Here is a 14,314-nt window from a genome sequence, read left to right on the forward strand (position 1 = left end):
GCGAGGAGAGGGTTGGGCCAACAGAGGCCGTGAGACGCTGGTCAGCAGGGGGAGGAGAGCCCAGTCCCCCCGAGGGCCATCGAGGCAGCTGAGCGGGCGCAGGGCTGGGGGGCTATGAAGCGAGCATCTGGCCAAGGGGCTGGGACCCCTGCGGGCCTGCCGTTGGGATGGCCACAGTGGGGGCGGGTATCCACCCCCCTCCCCAACAAGGTGGGAGACCTTCCTCCAAGCCTCAGCGTCGTCACTTCTCAGGTGGGCCTGCTGATGGCACCTGCCACACAGAGTCGTGGAGACAGGGGCACTGGCAGAGAGCCTAGCACACGGCCCGGCCCTGAGCCCCTCTGGGTACATGAAGCCCACAGTCTGAACCCTATGTCCCAGGTAAGGGCCACCCCAGGGATGCAGCCTGGAGTGGCCTGGGCTCCTGATCAGCTGGGGGGTCTAGTGTGGGGCTGCCGGCACCCCAGCCAGGCTCTGGAATTGCCCAGGAGGGTGTAATTCGGGGAGGTGGGGGGGCACAGGATGGGAAACAGAGCCCTGCATTCTGCTAAGCCCAGGCCTCGTAATGAGAGGCTCTGGAAGCACCATCCAGGCGCAGATGCTGTTGGAGGGTAATTAGGGGGTCGAGCTAGAGCCGGGCAGGCGGCCCAGGCCCGGGGGCCAGCAGCGCTCTGCAGACAGCAGCCAGGCCTGGGCCTGCGGATGGGCACGTTCTGTTGTCTGAGTGCTGGCGGGTATTCTGGCCTGGAGTCCAAAGCCCAGAGAGGCTGAACCCAGGCCCCTCGGCGGTGCAGCTGGGTTCAGCACCATTTCTCAGGCCTGAAACAGGCACCGTGTAGGGCCCCAGGGGTCAAAGAAGTGACTCGGGCGTGGGCCCTGCTCCCTCAAGGAGCCGCCAGTCTGGTGGGGGAGACCCAAGTAACCCAGAAGTTACAATGAGTGTGGTGGGTGCTACGAGAGGGGGAGTCCAAAGGGCTGTGGAGGCCCAGGCCAGGCCACTCATCCAGCCTAGGGACTTGAGGGGAGGGTGGAAACAAGGAGGGCTTCTTAGAAGAGATGACACCCAAGTGGAATCTCAAATTGCTGGCCGACAGCCGAGCATCCCTGTTCTCCGGAGCCCTGGCAGGCAGAGGTGAGGAGGGCCGGGAGTGCCTTTCAAGAGCTCTCAGCCTAACCCTGGGCCCCGGCTGGGGCAGGGCGGTGAAGGGACTTTGGCAATAGGAAGACGCCGTCAGGTTTATGCTCTAGAAAGTTCCCTCTGCTGCTGCCGGAGAAGGGCCGGTCTTCAAGTCACACAGGACAGACCCCAAGTTACAGCTCTCCCACATCCTACCCAAGTGACCAGGGGCACGGCGCTCAGCCTCTTGGAATGACTCTAAGATAATGACAGAGCTGCTCGCCTCGCAGGGTGGCGCGATAACGGCCTGTGTTCTCATAGCTGCCTCCGCCCCCGACCTGGTGCCGGGCCCTGCGGCCCAGGAGGGGACGGAGCGTGCTCCCGCCTGCAGCCAGCTCAGGCCAGGGGTCTGAGGACCGTGCAGATGGCACTCCCTGTCTTGGGGGAGGTTTGGAGTGAGAAGCTGGCATTTGAGATGGGCTTGGAGAGACAACGTGGAAAAGCGGATGTAGCCAGGGAGGGCGGGGTGGGTCGTTTCCCTGCTCCAGATCACTCTGGGGCCAAGGTGAAGAAGGCAGGGGTTTCCCTGCCCCTGCCCTGGCAATGAGTGCTCCACTGCCTACTGGAAGTCCCCCAGGAGCACAGGTTCTGCAGTGGGAATGCCTGTCCCGTCCGTGTCCCTGGGGCAAATGCCCACGTCTTTCTCCATGCTAGTCTCCTCATTTGCAAAGTGGGATTAAGTAGAATTTACTTTGAATAGGGGTCCTGAGAAGCTCCAATACTTTGGCCACCTAATGCGAAGAGCCAACACATAGGAAAAGACCCCAAAGCTGGGAAAGATTGAGGGCAGGAGGAGAAGGGGATGACAGAGGATGAGATGGCTGGTTGGCATCACCGACTCGATGGACATGAATCTGAGCAAACACCAGGAGATACTGGAGGACAGGGGAGCCTGGCATGTGCAGTCCACGGGGTTGCAGAGAGTCGGACACGACTGAGCAACAACACGGGCAGTAAGGGTGGCTCTGGGCATCATTCACCTGCAGCGAGTTTCTGGTCAGCCTCTTTTGCAGCCCAGAGCTGCCACCATTCTGTCTCACTTGTGGGCTGGCCCTAGAGCCAGCCCCCCCAATTCTGAATCTCTCCGTCCTTAAGTGTTCTCATCTGTTAAGTGGGGCCAGTACCTGGACAGGAGCGTGCTGCTGGGGTGGTGGGGGGAGAAATGGTGATATGACACGTGTGAAGAGTGCAGGCCAGCCTGGCACACAGGCAGCTCCGGGCGGACGGGGGCAGCTCTTGTCCCCATCGCCGCTCCCACAGTCCCATCTTTGTTGTTGCTGCCCTGCACCTTCCCTCCACGGCAGAACCCTCCTGACATTCCCTTTAGCCCCTGGTCAAAGCACATGGGAGCCTGTGTTTGTTTTTCCCTGCCTGGCTTGGCCAGCCTGCTGGGTCTGGGTCAGGGAAGGCGGCAGCTTCTTTCTGGGCTCTGTAATTTCATACGGATGAGGTGGAAGGGGAGGCGAGCCCCTTCCTCCCGAGCTGGGGGAGGCAGGGCAAGGTCATTGTTCTCTCCTCCCAGCTCTGCGTTCCCAGCTTGCCTTCCCTTCCTGTGTGTGGAAGGGACAGGGATGCGGAAAACAGTGTTATTGATGAAGTCGCCATAGCAACGACCCCTGAGCGACACACATTCCAGCTCTGTTATCCTGGGCCGGGGGGCTATGAGAAAGGCCGGCTCCTCAGGACAGACAGATTGCCCCCCGTGCCCTGCCCGTGTCAGATGCATCCATGAGCTTTGCTTTACAGAAGACAGTGTGTGCACACTGGTTTGGGGCAGGCAGATTCTCCCATCGCTTACCTCTGTACACGCTCCTGTAGAGCTTCCAAAGCTGATAGAAGGCCTTTGGGAAAATAGGCCCCAGTTGGAAAGGGCCGTGGGGTCTGTCCCAGGGCCTCAAGAGGACCAGAACCCGGGGAGAGGCCACCAGAAGGACGCGCAGGGCCTTGGGAGAAGGAGGTGTGGCCCCGAGTTCTCATGCACGGTGTGGCCCTGGCGTGTTTTCCCCTCACCTGATCCAGGCTTGTGGGCTTGTGTCTGTGACTGCCATGGGCATACCCCCATCTCAGGCTTACAGGGAGGGTTAAATGAAAGGAGAGTCAGAGCCCGAGCCCCCACGCCCTGACTTTCAGAACACTGAGAGGAGAGGGCTCTGAAATGTGTCCCAGTCCAGCCTTCGTCCCCGTCCCCACAGCAGCCGCGATCCCTTCAGGCTCCTTCGTCGTGTTCAGGGTAATTACGGTAGCATCCCCCACCTGCCTCCAGCTGCACCCCGACCCCGCAGACGGCCTCCACGCAGCTTCCAGAGACCTTTCTAGCACAGAGCGCATCCCCGCCCGAAGCAGAGGCCCTCAAGTCCTCTCCTGCCCCCAGCCAGCCTCACTGGCCCCGAGAGGGGGCCTGCACGCTGAGCGAGCACTGGGAGGCGGGTCCCCCGAGTGGCCACTGGTCACAGGTGAAAACCAAGGCTCAGAACGGTGAAGCGATTGCCCAAGTTCTCACAGCAAAGGTCAGAGTCTGAGCACGGACCTCAGCGAGCTGGCCGCACAGCTGCTGCGTCCTCACGGCTCCCGCCCTATCCCGGGCACCGAGGAGACACGCGGTCCGAGTTTGCAGGACGTAATTGGATTTGGAGGGGTTGGATCAAATTAGATTCGACCTGGCGAGCAGCCGGGCCTGACTGGCACCAGGCTCCCGAGGGCTGGGGTTTCTAGGAACAGCGCTGAAACCCTATCTCACTTCCCTGCGAGGAGGGGAGACGAAGGGGGCTCTCCGCTGGACTCTGCACTGTGTGGTATAAAGATGGGGAGCGGGGCTGAGGCCGCGGGCGTCCCTGGTCCCGGCCAGCTCTCCTGTCCAGCTCCCAGGAGCAGGCACGGTGCAAAGCAGGGGGCCGCAGCAGGACAGAGTCAGCCAGGTCCGTCAGTCCCGCAGGCTCGCAGAAGCCTGCTCTGTGCCTGGTTTGGGCTCAGCCCTTTGCTCTGAAGAAGCCTACGGGCTGGCACCCATGGAGACGGCTTGCCAGCCGGAGCTGGCGGGGACGGGCCTGGCTGCCTCAGCGGATGGGGCCACAGCTAGGTGAGGGGCCTGACGCCCCTTCCAGTGTGGCGCCCAGGACCCCTCTCCCGGAGCAGAAGCTTTTGGGGACGCACCCCTTGCCTGCCCTGGGGGTTCACCTTGCACACTCAGACTTCCACTGGGCCCCATGGCCCTCAGCAGAGCCGTCCGCTACTCCTGAGGCTCCGAGGCACAGAGGAAGCCGTGCCAGGCTCCAGGCGGTGGGGCCCGCGTCCTGTTCCCTGCCCCGCCCTGCGCCGCCCGAGTCCCTCAGCCCCCCTGACCCTATCTGTAAGGTGAGGCACTGAAGTGGGCCACCCTGTGTCTCAGCCTATAATCCATAGCCTCCCAGGGCGTCGTGTTAAGTGAGGGGCAGGGGTCCTTGTGCCACGAGAGCCTGCAGGACTTCTCAGAGCCTTTAACCTGTGTCGTGAGTTCCCTGCCTCGGGCACCCTGAGATGCTGCGTCTCACAGAACTCACAACAGCGCGTGCCACTTTCTAAATTCCCTGAGCCCCTCGCCTCGTCCCCCAAATAAGGCAGCGGGTTTACTCTGCTCGAAGATAAGAAAGCCTTCACGTCTCTGTCCTCTCCACCGGGTTTCTCTCCTTTCCTACCCTCCCCTCACTTTCTCACACGCTCCTTCTCTGCTTTCTTTGAGTTACTGCTTGCTGACCCCTAACTCTTGTCCAGGCCCTGTGCTGGGAAGTTAGGATACAGAGAAGAGTAAAGCTCAGGTCTGCCCTCAAATTACCCACAGTCGGGAGAGAGCAGCTGCGCAGCTACTCGCATTTAACACAGGGAGAGTGAAGCGGAAGCCACGGCTAAAAGCTTTGCTTTTTAGGAACCTGCTCTGGGCCACACACCTCACAGTCTTCTCAGTCTTCTCGTTTGAGCCTTATGGCCACCCTTGGAGGTAAAGATGCTGACAACTCATTTCTCAGCTAAGAAAAGGGAAGAAGGCCTCGGACCAGGGGCCCAGGTACGAGCAGGCGGGTCCTGGGCCCAGCCCCTCGTGCGTGAGGCTCAGTCTTCCTCAGCGTGTCTTGATGGTGTGAGCACCAGGCCGAACCGTCGTCCTGGCCTGGGGGCTGGCCCTTCCGTCTGGTACCTTGGTATTTGCTCCCCAGTAAGGTGTCCTAAGCACTTGCCATGTGCAGCCAGGATGCTGGGCATGGGACACAGCAGGGAGACACAGCCTCACGGAGCTTGCTGGCTGCTGGGTGGGGCAGCCCTGGGTAGATACGCACTGGAGGAAGTGCAGAGCCTGACTGCCTCCCGCCCCTCAGTGCTGTGCCCGCTGAAGGACGGGACAAAGCCAGGGGGTGCACTGCACCCAGAGCGAGGGCATCGGGCAGCTGACAAGGGGAGCCACTCAGCTTGGGCCCGGGGAGGACAGAGCCCAGCCCTTAGCCCTCCCCTTGCTCAGGAGGCGGCCACAGTTGACCTTGGTCAAATGAGAGCCTGGATCACTTCCGGGTGCAGCTGCCCAGGGCATGGCCTCCCTGCTTCCTGCCGTCCGGTGGGGAGACTGGCGGTGGCCGCTGAGGGAGAGTGAGATCTCAGAGGACAAGCAGGTGAGGGTCAGGACCCCCGCAGTCATAGAGCACCAGTGCTGAGGAGCCTCCCGCTGTCCGGAGAGGCTGGAGGGGGGCCTTGGCTTCGGGCTTCAGCCAGAGGGACGAGGCTTCAGGCAGACTTGATGGCTCTGCAGGGGAGCTGAGGCTCCAGCCTCATGCTCCGCGGCAGCTGGGAGAAGGCCAGAGAGGAGCACGGGGTTCTGTACTTTGTCAACAGGCTGCCCAGAGAGCTTCCCGGAGTCTGAACCTGCCTTCAATTGTCATAGGCTCTTAATTCTGAGGACAGTTAATAGTGACGGGTGGATTGAAGGCGGGAGGAGAAGGGGACGACAGAGGATGAGAAGGTTGGATGGCGTCACCAACTCAATGGACTTGAGTTTGAGCAAGCTCCAGGAGTTGGTGATGGATAGGAAGGCCTGGCGTGCTGCAGTCTGTGGGGTCGCAAGGAGTCAGACACAACTGAGCGACTGAATTGAACTGAACTGAACGGTTTATTTGGAGAAGGAAATGGCAACCCACTCCAGTATTCTTGGAGCATCCCAGGGAGAATCCCAGAAACGGAGGAGCCTGGTGGGCTGCCGTCTATGGGGTCGCACAGAGTCAGACACGACTGAAGCAACTTAGCAGCTTAGCAGCAGAACGGTTTATTAGACCAGCTCTGTGCCGGCTTTTCCCGGTTCTGTTCACCCCAGAAAACGTGTGCTGCTTGCCAGCCATCTGGGTCCCACACGGGTTGCACAGTGAACCCCAGAGCAGAGAGCCAGGGATGGGAGCCCAGCGGCCTGGGTTCCAGACCTGCCGTGTGACCTGAGATATCCCTCCTGCCTCGAGGCCTCTCGCTCCCCATTTGTAACCATTTGTAAGATGGATGGCCCGGAGCCATCCAGCCCTGACCGTCTGTGGTTCTGACGGCCATGAAGCCGACCTTCTAGTGGCCTGTGGAAGGCGGTGCTGCCCCAGGGTGGAGGGGAACAACGGCACACAGTTCCCGCGTCCTGCTGAGGCACCTGGCCCCTAGCTAGGCAGTTGTAGCCCTCTGTGGAGTGGTTGCTAGGGTCATTTTTAAATGTGATGGCGATCGTCTGACAACCACCATCTCAAGGAGAAGGTACCTCGGGAAGCTCTTGGGCTGAGTAGACTCCAGCCGCACGTGAGCCTGGCTGTGGGTGGCTGCTGCTCCCAGCTGTTTGCTCCCCATCAGGCTGTTTCCCAGGATGGGGGATGCTTGGAGGAGGAGACCCAGCCTCTGCCCCAGACCCTCGTGGAAGAGGGGCAAGGCTATCCCATTTCCCCTCCCTTCCCTGTGGGGACAGTCAGCGGCAAGCCCAGCCAACCAAGAGGCTAGCGGAGGCAAGAGGGACAAATGCCTGGAGAACTAGGGGGCAGGGCTCCAGGCCCAGCTGTGCCCCCAGGAGTTCAAACAGTGTGGTCCAGAATCAGTACCCACCCCTCCTGTCTCCTCTGCGAAGACTTCTCCTCTCAGCCAGCTCTCCCCTTGTTTTGGGAAATAGTTTATAACAAACGATATGCTAATGTTAGGGCCTCCCTGGTGGCTCAGAGGTAAAGAATCCACCTTCGATGCAGGACATGCCAGAGACTTGCCAGTTTGACCCTTGGGTCGGAAGGATCCTCTGGAGGAGGGCATGGCAACCCACTCCGGTATTCTTGCCTGGAGAATCCTATGGACAGAGGAGCCTCACAAGCTACAGTCCATGGGGTCACAAACAGCTGGACGTGACTGGAAAAACTGAGCACACACACATGCATGCTAAATGTTAATGTGTAATAAATTTTAATTTTCAATAGTAAATATAAATTTCCCCATTTAATCTCTAGTAAGTATTTATAGCCATAATATATTAAACACATAAACCCAAGCTCTTCGGGCTCCAGTTTGACAATTTGATTTGCCTAAGTGAGAAAAATCGAGGCGAAGGAATAGTAAGAGTAATAAAATCAGATGAAACCAGAGGTCAGCAAAATGCACGCTTCATTCATTTTGATTTGTCTTGTTTTGTTTTATTCGGCTTCAGACTCTTTTTCGGTCTTGACTGTAGCAGCCAGGGTGTTTGTGTTTTGAAATATCTGTCACTGCCCAGTTGCCCTGCACCCGTGCTTACGGTGGACGAGGTCGCGATCGAGCTAGTGCTCAGCTGGAACAGGAGACCCGTGAGTCACCTGGGGGAGGAGTCTCTGGGCCGTGTGGGCAGCTCTCGTTTCATCTACATTTAGCTTCTTGATGGACTTGTGACCTCTGCCCTCTCACTTGACCCCTGACCTCATAAATTCTGGAAACTCCTCACAAATCACCAGGAAGATAAACATCAACTGGGGTCAACTGAAGGGGGTTCCAAGCCGCTCCAGGCAGACCAGGAGGGGAGATCAGGTCTTCTGGGGTGGAGAGCACATCCCAGCAACACAGGTGACTCGGGCGAGGGATCAAATGGGCCACCCCAGGGAACCCTCCTTCTCCCTGATGACTCCAGGGTCCTCAGTGCATTTTGGTGAAATTCTGGGCACGCACATCACTGGGCAGCGTGTGGAGGCCAGAACTCTGGGGTGAATGGTCTGTAGTCCCTGGCCTCAAAGCCCGTGGACAGCCCAGCTCTGCACTCAGTGAGGCTGTGGAGGGCGGGGGGTGGTGGAGACTGGGGTTTATAACACAGGGCCCCAGTCAGGTCCTTGTGGTGCCTCTCTCGGTGGAGACTGGGAGCCCGGGAGGGGAGGAGACTGGGAACCCGGCCGGCCTTGGGAGGGACGGGGCTTCTGAGTCAGCTGGAGGGGCCTGCCGGGCAGGGCCAACAGGAACAGGGCTCCAGATAAAAAAGCCTACTGCAGCGAGAGCATGGGGGTGCCAGAACAGGAAGTGAGGGGGCCCCCTCCCTGCCCACCCCACCGCAGCAGTCTCCCATTTCTGAGTTTCCCAGCCAGCAGGGGAGTCCCTGGCTAATTGCCTTTTGAAGTTGAGGCCTCAGAGGAAAAGGTGCCTGAGATTTGCAAAAAATTAAGATGGATTTAAAAAGGAGCATCTGCCAACCAGCAGGAATCTCCGGCTGAGATTAGGAACACGGTGGTGTGTGTGGCCTGACCTGGAATAAACTCAGCGGGCCCGAGGCATGCAGGGCTCTGCTCTGGGGCTGGGCGTTCCGTGGGTCCAGGGGAGTATGCTGCAATGACCAGGCACACGTGGAGACCCCCTCTGGCACCTGGGTGCTGGGGGTCGTGGTCAGTTCAGGGCCCAGCCGTGGCGCTGATGAGGACAGCCCTCGCTTGCCCTGAAGCCCAGGGAGCCAGCCCAGCAGCACTGACTTGTGCGGGAATGCAGCGAGGGGGGCTGAGCGGGCTGCCAGCGCCTCTGGGTGCAACAGCTGCAGGCCAGCCAGCGCCTGCCAGCCCCCCGACCTGTCTGCACTCCTCTCTAGGCCCGGGCGGACATGAAAGTCTTCGCCTGCCTCACGGGGGCTGGGACGTGCCTGTACAAACAGAAAAGTGTTGTGCGCCATTGCCATCCTTTTACATGCACCCCCACCTGCTCTAGTGGGTAAACCATCCAAAGCCCTGACCTGAGAAGTGCTCTGTACAGCCCAGGCCCTGTAATCTGACCCGTATCAGGAACATCTCCTCTGTGGGCCCAGAGAGCTCATTCACATCCCTTAGACAAGGCCTGGTGCCTCCAGACCTGGGTACCGTGTCCTTGGCTTCTCCCTAAGGGGTCTCCCTCTGGGTGGCTAGGTGTGCCCCCGAGTGCGCACGCCATGCGTGTGCTAATGGCTGCCCAAGAACATGACGTGTGCTGGTGACATTTCCCTGGTGGTTTCCTTTAAGCCTGAAATTTTCTCCCTCCCTGGTCCCCAACCCCTCTCTCATCTGTCTCTTCCCAGAGGGTATGAACTGCATGAACAAAGACCATGGCTGTGCCCACATCTGCCGGGAGACGCCCAAAGGTGGGGTGGCCTGCGACTGCAGGCCCGGCTTTGACCTTGCCCAAAACCAGAAGGACTGCACACGTAGGTAGATGGAGGCACACGGGTCCGACATCCGCGCGCGTCCCCTGCCGTGGCTTGGGGCGGGGCGGGGGGGTGCTGTCCAGTCTGCTGGATGTTGCTCAAAGAATGTGCTCAGTCCCCTGGGGTGGAGAGAAGGGTGGGGCCCCAAGGGGCCTGGGAGGCAGGAGGGATGGGGGCCGTGAACCCCAGACTCAGTGTTTCCCTAGTGTAATACCACTGACACAGCCCCAGGCCTGGGCCGGACCTCACACAGCGCCCTGTGTGGTAGCCCTGTGATGGTCGCTGTAACCCCTTTCTTCCCCACCCTCTGTCCCGCGGGCCCTGAGCTCAAACTCTCCAGCCAGAATGGAGGGGTCATGCGTTCTCAATGGGCCAGGGCAGCCCTTGGTAACAAGGCTATAAAGACGGCGAGGAGCTTGGTTGGTGGGGGCCGTCCCAGCTCAGGCTGTGCTGAGCTTATGCCAGGATCAACGACCAGAGCTCATCGCCTGGCTTTGCAAGGCCCACTGTCCATGAAGATAGCCTGGGAGATCGGGACTGAATGAAGTCCCTTGTCAGAGGTGCCGCTTCCAGACCAGCTTGGAGGTCACCCTGCAGGACTCGAGCGTGGCCTCTTAGTGTGACCACCCAGCTCCCGAGCAAATGAAGTAGGATGGTGGGCAGACTCACTCAGCACTCCAAGCCCCGGCCACAGGGCAGCCTCCCGGTGCTGCCCGGGGAGCAGCGGGCACAGCCTATGCTCGCTTGGCAGCCAGGCTGCCCAGCCTAACAGGATGTTTGCCTCGATTTCGAGAAAGAGCGGAGGGAGACCAGTGTGAGCGCCACCCATCTCGGCCAGAGACAGGCCCACTTTCTGCTGTAGGAAAGTGGTGTGGAGGAGCCTGGGTCCAGCTCCCTGAGAGTGCGCCCAGCCTGGCCCCTGAAGCGGGAGACTGAGGCCGGCAGCCCTCCTAAAGGAAGCGGCCTTTCTTCCCATTCTTCGTTCTGTGGAGAAGGCAGCGGGCCCTCGCCGGCCTGTCATCCTTGGCCATCGCGACGCTCTCCTCTGCCTTCCACTTCCCTCGGTCGCCGAGAACTTGGGGGACCCACAGGTGTCACAGTCCGTCACCAGGGAGCTTGTGCTCCTGCCCCCACTCATGATGCGTTGACTCCCCAGAGTGAAGCCACTTGTTTCTGCCCAGGTTTGGTCCCAGGTGTGGAGCAGGCTTCCTCTCCTAATCAGTCCTGCAGGATCACGGGGATCAGCACGCACGCAGTCCCCACGGGGGGACCGATTAGGGGCCCTGTGGGCGGGGCAATGCCCGCCTGCAGCCCCGGGGCTCCAGCCAGGCCCCCCTGTCCTCTGCACCGGATGAGCCTCTGCAGCTGCAGAGAAGCCTCCTGCTGCCTGGCAACCTGCAGAGTAGAAAAGGCCTAACTCTAGCTTCCCGGGCCTCCCCGTTGGGTACTCTGAGCTCCCTCGGGACAAAGGCCAAAGACCAGCATATGTGGCATGGGAGGCTCGTGTGACAGGCTTGACCATGAGGGAAGCACACTCCTTCAGTCAGCAAGACTGGCTGAAGCCCACCCTGGCCGAACCCTGAGCTCAGTGCCGGGGAGAGTGCTGTGGGCCACAGGAAGTGGCTGGGACCAACTGATTGGCCACCTAGTCCTCCAGTTCTGTGTGGGACGAGTGTTACAAGGGGATAGTTTGCTCAGAGAACATCTCTTGAGGGGCGAATCTGGTCTGGGAGGTGGAGGTCAGGGACAGGGAGGCTCCGTGCACTGCTGAGAAGAGCTCAGCTTGAGCCCTGAACTTCAGCAGAAGCAAATGGCAGCCCCGCCCTCTCTGCTCGACGGCCGAGTGCTGCCCAGGTGTGGGGAGAGCCCGGTCCCCTCCCAGAGCCAAGGAGTGGGTGACCGCCCTACAGCCCTCCTTCAGAGGGACCGCACCCTGGCCATCCACCCAGCCAGCTCTGGTGTCTTCTGTGGGGTTAATGTGGCAGGATTAGCGTAAAGTCAGCTCTGAGACGTCCAGCTCACCCTTGAGGTCACCTGAGGAAATTCTAGATCTGGAGTTGGATTGAGGGCTGAGCCCTGGCCTAGCCTGCCCAAACTTTCCTCCCTCCAGAGCCAGCAGAGGTGTTCGTCGTCCTCTGGCGTGCCCAGTGCTCAGGGCTCCAGTGTTTATTTCCACAAACGAGCTGGTGGCTCTCTGGGTGCGCACAGCTCGGCCCATGTGGTCTGAGTCACGTAGGCCTACCATGCAGAGGGAGCGAGAGAAAGAGGCCCCAGAGCGGCCTCAGACGGGCCTGCGTCCTCTGCAGAGTCACTGGCACGGTGCAGGCCATCTCCTCCAACCCAGAGCTCGGAAGAACTGTCTCCTTGCCGGCCCACCCCTGCCCACCCTGACAGGGGTTGCCTCAGTCTGGAAAGGCACAGGAAGTCCAGCCCAAGGTGGGGCTCTGCCCTCACCTGAGATCCGTGTTAAGCAGCAGCCCCTGGGGCCTTGGCTTCCCCCAGGCTCCTCCACTGCAGAGAGACGAGAGGCCCCGAGTCCAGGCTGCTGGCATCGGGGAATGCCGGGAGGAGAGATGCTCCCATGCAGTGGGGCCAGGCGGCAGGTCCCGAAGCAACCTGCGTGTCCTTGCAGTGCACCCCAGAAGCTGGATGCCTCCCTTGGAGGGTGGTGAAGTTCCCTGTGAAAGAGGCGGCCCACCAGGGCCTCTGGTCACTAGGGTCAGTGTCCTGGACGCTGAGCAGGACTCATTCTCCTTGCGTCGTCCTCACCCGGCAGGGAGACTGGCCTTGTCCAGTTTGTCAGGGCCAGCGTCGCTCAGGCTGGAAGCCCTAGGGCCTCCATGCTGTTCTCTGGCAGAGGCAGCCGTGGAACCCAGTCCTGAAACTCGGGAGTCCTTCACCGGGGAGCTGCCACCTTCTAGCCCCAGCCCTGCTGCTGGGTTCACAGAACATCATTCAGGCTCTGCCCATTTGGAATTTTCTGCCCCTCTGACCATGGTTGGTCTGAGATTTATTTCTGCATACTTGATCATTATTAAAGTTTTCAAATAAATTCAGAGTGTAGATCCAATGCTGGACAAACGGTTAAGGTCCCCAGGAAGACACCCTGTCCTCGAGGCCCTGGAGGACCATTTGCTTACTGGTGGTGGGCACCCTGCCATCTTCAGCGGTAAATCAGGGGCAGCAAGACGCCCTCCCGCGGAGATCCTGGGTCTCCTTGAGCCACATCCCTCACCCTAGAAGGAGAGAACAGTCGAGTTTTCTCTACAGCAAATGAACTGCTCATTTTCCCTACTTCAGACTGGCCCCTGCTTGTTCAGCCCCCTTTTCAGCACCCCAGGTACTGATGCTCTGAAACATTTTAAGATTCTGGGCTGAAAGGCACCAGCTCCCACAGGCCACAGACACTGCACGCTATGTGACATGTTAAAAGGTCCTTTTCGAAACTGCATCTGAGATGACCTTAATGCACATATGTTCTGTCTGTTCAGACATTTCCTTGGGAGGATTAGGGCTCAGGACAGATAGAGATTGAGGGGGCTGCCGGGACTTGGCAAGAAGAGGCATCCGTGGGGACATCCTTCCACACGCCCTGAGGCACAGGAGAGGAAAGAGAGGCCTTCGAGAGTTGAAAAAATAAGCGCTCCTCACAGGGGCCCGCCACCCGCCACCCCCAACCGCTTCATGTCCAGCCCGTGTTAACAGACACTTGGCCCATCCAGACCGGCTGTCTTAAAGTGCCCTTTGCAACCTAGAAAGGATAAAATCGTCCAGCTTAATCCCTTTCTTTCAACGAACGCCACCTGAGTGAATCCGCATGTGCCCTGTCCGAAGTCCAGATGACCCGGAGTCCGTTCTCTGTCCCTCCCCAGGGCCCCTCTAGGGAGTGAGCGGTTCCCTCCACCAGCCCAGAGGGGCTGATGTCCAGGGACGTTTGTGCCTCCGACTCATCATCTCGCGCCCTCACGCCCCTCCCCGACCCCTCGAAAGAAACGGCCAACAGCAATAAACTAATCGTTTCTGTTGTTCTGTTTATACACACATACGTGCACTCGGGGCCTCACTAGTAACCTGTAACTATGGGAACGGAGGCTGCCAGCACAGCTGTGAGGACACGGACACGGGCCCCACGTGCGGCTGCCACCAGAAGTACGCCCTGCACTCAGACGGCCGGACGTGCATCGGTGAGTAGGCGCCCCCGCCAGTGCTCGTGCTCTGTGCCGCCCGGCCCCCCTCGGGACGCTCCCCCCACCCACCCACCGCGTGGCCGGACTGTGGCCACGCCCCACGGCGTCCTGGTTTCCAAGGAGGAAGCTCGGGAAACGAGACAAGGACGCCCCCTGGGGCCAGTGGAGCGGGCTCCGGGCGTCCCCCGGGGGCAGCTTTCTGCAGACACTCAGCAGGGTCGTCCAGCCCCCAGGACCAGGCGCCTCTGCTCTGTGTCGCTGCCGGTTTTCTGAGGGTCCACTTCCTCAGTGTGGGGGGGCGGGGGGGCC

The 14,314-nt window shown here is 60.1% G+C and overlaps 1 protein-coding gene across 2 annotated transcripts in view; it reads left to right on the forward strand.

Annotated features, from left to right (window-relative positions):
• Positions 1–14,314, forward strand: part of SCUBE1 (signal peptide, CUB domain and EGF like domain containing 1) — a 125,991-nt gene that overhangs the window by 63,315 nt on the left and 48,362 nt on the right. For both annotated transcript variants that reach the window (XM_025282730.3, XM_044940800.2), the window contains exons 5-6: positions 9,693–9,818; positions 13,886–14,002. In XM_025282730.3, coding sequence (XP_025138515.3) covers positions 9,693–9,818; positions 13,886–14,002 — 243 coding nt within the window. The remainder of the gene's footprint in view (positions 1–9,692; positions 9,819–13,885; positions 14,003–14,314) is intronic.

Source organism: Bubalus bubalis, chromosome 4, assembly GCF_019923935.1.
Source record: "Bubalus bubalis isolate 160015118507 breed Murrah chromosome 4, NDDB_SH_1, whole genome shotgun sequence".
Lineage (NCBI taxonomy): Eukaryota > Metazoa > Chordata > Mammalia > Artiodactyla > Bovidae > Bubalus > Bubalus bubalis.